The 5551-nt window shown below is 45.7% G+C and overlaps 1 protein-coding gene across 1 annotated transcript; it reads left to right on the forward strand.

Annotated features, from left to right (window-relative positions):
- Positions 1 to 240: 240 nt before the first annotated feature.
- Positions 241 to 5216, forward strand: LOC123154645 (two-component response regulator ORR22). The gene is made up of 6 exons (XM_044573327.1): positions 241 to 1045; positions 1562 to 1714; positions 1840 to 2223; positions 2343 to 2419; positions 3487 to 4544; positions 4720 to 5216. The coding sequence occupies exons 1-5, from the start codon at positions 892 to 894 to the stop codon at positions 4534 to 4536; spliced, it is 1818 nt and encodes a 605-aa protein (XP_044429262.1). The 5' UTR covers positions 241 to 891; the 3' UTR covers positions 4537 to 4544; positions 4720 to 5216.
- Positions 5217 to 5551: the final 335 nt, after the last annotated feature.

Raw genomic sequence — 5551 nt, forward strand, 5'->3', positions numbered from 1 at the left:
GAAATTGTTCCCGGACATCATGCATTTGAGTATCTCTCTCTCTCGGATCATCATTTTGCATCATGAGTGAAAAACAACCATAGCAAGCCTTGTCAGTTGAAGATTGTGGCCTGTGTGGGTCCGACGGCTCCTCTCGTAGTCTTGCACATTTGAAGCCTTGTCAGTTGTCACCACTCCCACTCTGACTGACCCCTATAAAATCAGCCACCAACAGTCCAAAACTTTGCTTTCCATCGCCATCTCGCTCTGCACTGCTCGCCCCTTCTGCCTCCCCAAACAACACCGCTCCCCACCTCACCAAGCGTGCTGCTGCTGCTGCGGTGGTTTGGCTTCTTCTTCCTCTTCCCCTTCTCGCTTTGCCTGCTCGGTTGCTTGGTGTGGCTGAGCTGAGCTGAGCTGAGAGCACGGGCTGGGCTTGCTTGCGCTTCGTCACCTGGAGTGTCACTGTCTGTCTCTGCCTTTCTTTTTTCCTCTCTGTTTTGTGTCCTTGCTCTCCTTTGGCCTTTTGCTTTCCCAACCTCTTCCCGGCCTCAATAACGATGGAGACCCTGCGGCGGGTTCGTTCCTGAAGGCATCTCCTCCCGTCTCGTCGCCGCCGGAATCCAAATCCACCTGCAGTTTTTTCCTCTCTGATCTTCTCTTGTTCCCGGAGTAATTTCCGTTCAAGATTGTTTGCGGCTCTAGCTTTCCCCTCTGTTGTATTCAGGTGGTGCTGTTGTCGAGCGCTTGAGGGAAGTTCCTTACCCGCCACTAGCTTCTCAGGGCTGGCTCGGTTGTGTCCACCTAGTCCTCGTTCTTTCTGGGGATTGGTTCAGTTGGGGGTTTCTGTCTTTAGGGCTAGGTAGGAGGTGCTTCCATTGTACTAGTTGCTCTGAATTGGGAGAGGTTGGGATGCTTTTGGCCGACATGATGATGGAGGCCAGGAAGGCGTTGATGGAGAGGGAGAGGGACCAGTTCCCCGTCGGCATGCGGGTCCTCGCCGTCGACGATGACCCCGTGTGCCTCAAGGTTCTGGAGGTCCTCCTACGCCGCTGCCAGTATCATGGTCAGAGCCTGCTTGCACTTCATTGTGTGTTTTTTTTTTTGAAGAAACTTCATTCTGCAGCTACTAATTAATTGTAGTTTCACTTATCAGTCATCTGATGTTACTTATGCTATTCCAGAGAGTTTGCTCTGCTATTTTTAGAGAACATTTGCTCTGCTATTTGCATACTGTACTATATAGTGCACTAGTAATTACTCTTGCTTAAATGCTTCTGAAACTGCAAGAGTTGTCACATGCAGAGTATAAAACAATTTGCTATGTTCTGAATTGCATATTACAGGCATAAATTTTACAGATGGTTTAACACTCTCGCAATGTGATGCGACATATATGTAACTCCCTCCGTTCGGAATTACTTGTCACAAAAATGGATGTATCTACAACTAAAATACATCTAGATACATTTATTTCTTGGGCGAGTAATTCCGAAGGGAGGGAGTAGTTGTTATGCATCCTCTGCTTTCAAGTTTCAACAATTGTAAGCTGATATAAGAGCACATGTTGTCTCTTTAACAGTAACAACAACCAACCAAGCTGCTACTGCACTGAGGCTGTTAAGGGAGAACAAGGACATGTTTGATCTGGTGATCAGTGACGTCCACATGCCCGACATGGACGGCTTCAAGCTCCTCGAGCTCGTCGGGCTCGAAATGGACCTCCCCGTCATCAGTAAGTCCACAAGTTCCTCTATAATCATGGTACATGTTGTTGTTGAGTAATGCTAATGAAGTCCCATGTGTTAAATTAAAATATGGATGGGTGCTAATGAAGTACGTACCATTCAACTCAACCAGTGTTATCGGTGAACGGAGAGACTAAATCTGTGCTCAAGGGGATAACTCATGGTGCCTGTGACTATCTCCTAAAACCCGTTCGCATCGAAGAGCTCCGGAACGTGTGGCAGCACGTTGTGAGGAGAAAATTCTGCAACCGTGAGCCGAACAATCTTGATTTCTGCAAGGACTCATACCACCGGCTCGGCCAGGCGATCTGTGACAGCCACAGGTCGTCTGACCAGAGCAACAGGGCCAGGAGGAAGAGGAAGGAACTGCACAGCGAGGAGGAAGACGAAGGCGAGGACAACGACGACGCCGCGGCGTCGAAGAAGCCGAGGGTGGTGTGGTCAGTGGAGCTGCACCGGAAGTTCGTCGCTGCCGTCAACCAGCTCGGGATCGACAGTAAGAAAAAACACCTCACCAGTCACCACGTTGCCTTTTTGCTTTCTGTTAAATGTTCTTGCAGGCTACAGCAAACCCATTTATGCTTGTGTCCTTTCTCTCTCGCTGATTGTTTGCAGAGGCTGTACCTAAAAGAATACTCGAGCTTATGAACGTGGAGAAGCTCACCAGGGAAAATGTTGCGAGTCATCTGCAGGTACGGCAGCACGGCATTTACTTCCATCACCACCTTTAGCTTATTGGATTGTTATCTCTTCCATTCATGATTCATGAGCCTGTGATGCACAGAGAGAAAACTTTTGCAGAACTTTTGATAAAATTGTCTGCAAAGTGGCCTTGTTTTCCTGTGTTAAAATTAAGAGGGCTAACAAACAACCGTTAACTGCGGAGCAGAGTAGAGCAGAGCTTAATTTGGTATTATGGATTGGAATCAAAACATAAATAGTATTTTGGTATACATACAACTGTTATTTGTGCTACCCTTTTTAACAAATATGTTAACATGCTCCTGGTGTCCATTCAAAATGAGTTCAGCTGGTCTGGAAACAAAACATATGCAAGAAACATTCTGTTCAGCTAAGAAGGAGATATCTAATGTGAATAGCTGCTTGCTCATATTATTCCTCACTAGTAGATTGGATCTGACATAAATTAGTATGTACTGCTGTACAAGTTTAATGCAGTATTTTGGTAGTACAGCTGTACAAGTTCAATGTAGCATTTTGGTATGTACTGCTGTACAAGTTTAATGTAGTATTTTGGCTACATTGTTTCAGTTTTATATAAACCGGCTAGAAGGAAAAAAATATATAGAAGGAAGACACTTGACACAGCTCAGTGGCTTATCTAGCCCAATGGGCCAGTTGTAAAATTGTTCATTGTCCACCCTCTAGATCTGCCCCTGCCGCCGTGTCCAGCTTACTAAACTATGTTTACCTAAAAAAAACTAAACTATGTAAACCGTGCTGTACACCTTTTTGTTATATTTTAAAAATAAAACTGCAAAAGCTATGCATGACAATGCATTGACATATAGAAAAGTTATTAACAAGCCTACATTAAAAGTTAAGATAATTCGTCAGATGTTAATATATAATGTAGTGCTTTTATGTAGCAGTTCCGCAAGAATTTCGATGCCAAACCAGAGAGTGGTTATCTCTGATTATAGGTCTTATTTTCTAGAACTCTTATGATTATACTATATCTCATGCATGAAACATATGCGATTGTGATCTGCGATTGACTTTATATGTGCCAATGCAGAAGTACAGGCTATACCTCAGACGGCTAAGTGCTGTGGCATCACAACAAGCCAGCATTGCTGCTGCCTTTGGAGGCAGAGACCCCTTTCTGCACATGGGAGCATTTGAAGGACTTCATAGTTATCATCAACCTTTTGCCCCTTCTTCTGGTCTTCCATCTTTCAATCCACATGGACTGCTGAGTGGTGCTGGTGCAGCAGCATTTGGGCTTCAGGACTTTGTTCCTTCCAAGGCAATTCAGTGTGATAGCAGTAATGGTGCAATAAGTCATTGCGCCGGCGATACAATCAAATTTAACATTGTGAGCTCACAAGACAATCAACAGGCAGATCTAACGCAAGGCTTGACCGCATCGTCGTCACTTGGGCAGAGGTGGATCCATCAAGAAACCAATGATCTGTGCTCTGTCTTTTCCAGGGGTGCTCTGGCCAGCACTATGTCTAGCACATTCCAGAGAATTACAAGCAGTTCACTACCACCAGAAGATCTTTTGGAGTGCACTCCACATATCAAAGTTGGAGCCCATCCATCTATAGGAATACAAACTGCAAGTTCAGGGCTGCTTGAAAGGTCTCAGCAGGGTGCTCTTCCAATTGGTGATGGATTTTCTATTGACAAGTTACCGTTGCACGTCTCGTTCGATGGCGCTGTCGCGACAAAACCGGATGCTAGCTTTGCCGCTGAAGAACAAGACATGGACCAAAAGGGGATATTTTCAGAAAGAATGACTGTTGGTGTTTGCCCTTCTGAGAGCCTCATAGCAGCCAACAATGCCAGATGTGGAGCCAGTTCTTCTGGTAGTACACTGCTGCTCCCTCATGATATGGAGCGACATTCGAAATACTTGCAGTTTGGAGTTGCAAGCAACTCTAGACATAGAATGGATGGAATGAGACAAGACCAAAGACTGAACAGTGGAGGTTTTAGCTATGATGGTGGTGCCATTGTGCCTGAACATCAACAGACCGATATGGACGATTTGGGAACTTCGAAGCTGCAGGGTGGGTCAATTCTAGCAGCTGCAACTTTGATGGCCTTCTCAATTCCATAATAAAAGTGGTAAGAACCTCGATTATTCTTTAACTTTTATATCGCCTTTTTCCACTCAAAATTTCACTACTTCTGATAGTCCATCTTTCCTTTCAAATAATTTGCACTAAACTAAGCCCAGTAACCAATAATCCTAGAATCTCAATGGTGATTTTTCTGAACCCATTATCTGATTTCAACACAGGAGAACCCGCATGTCATGACGATACTCCCCCTCTAGCTACCTCTTTCCCAGTCCTGCAGGCCTGGAGCAAGCGATATCCGACCAGCAAAGAGAGCCTAGCCTACAGGGGATGCCTCAGGAGGATAGATGATCGCCTTCGGATCCAACGACCAGACCATATATCTGAACGGAGCCGTCGTGCCTAGGGTTAAGGCCCGCGGAAGAAAGGAGCAGCTCCACGATCACCACCGGCGAAAGAGACGATCGCCACCGGAAGGATGGCGCCACCCACGTCACGGGCGTTCACCACTGTCGACCTCTTTGGCTCCGCCGTCGAGAAGATCTCCGAGGTGTGGGTGCTGGTGAGCGGCGCCCGGGCTGAGCTCCAGGAGGAGACTGTCCTGTACAAGCGTCCGCTTTTTTTTTTTCTGAGACAAGTTTTTTTTAGGCTTTTTTTTGAGACAAGTACAAGCGTCCACGTGAGCATGTCTGACTGTCTAAGGCTGGTTTGAGAAGTGTTGTACAGTTGTACATTTGTTTTTTTAGACAAACTTGCAAAGCTTTATTAAGTCGTCACAATGTTTACAGGGACGGATGGAAGATCTCCGGGATGGCCTAACCAGACATGGCGGCCACCTCCAAGAGAGAGTGCATGCTTTGCAAGATTGTGAGCTTCAAAGTTCGAGCTCCTAAATTCATGACTAAAAGTACAAAATTCAAATGACGCTGAATGATCTAAGATTTCGTGTATGATTGCTCCATAACTAGGAGCATTCTTCTTCTGAATATCTTCTATTACTCCTTTGCAGTCCGAGGCCACATGAATCCACCTTAGGTAAAGATCATCTGAAAG

The sequence above is a fragment of the Triticum aestivum genome, chromosome 7A (genome assembly GCF_018294505.1).
Source record: "Triticum aestivum cultivar Chinese Spring chromosome 7A, IWGSC CS RefSeq v2.1, whole genome shotgun sequence".
In the NCBI taxonomy this organism is placed as follows: Eukaryota; Viridiplantae; Streptophyta; class Magnoliopsida; order Poales; family Poaceae; genus Triticum; species Triticum aestivum.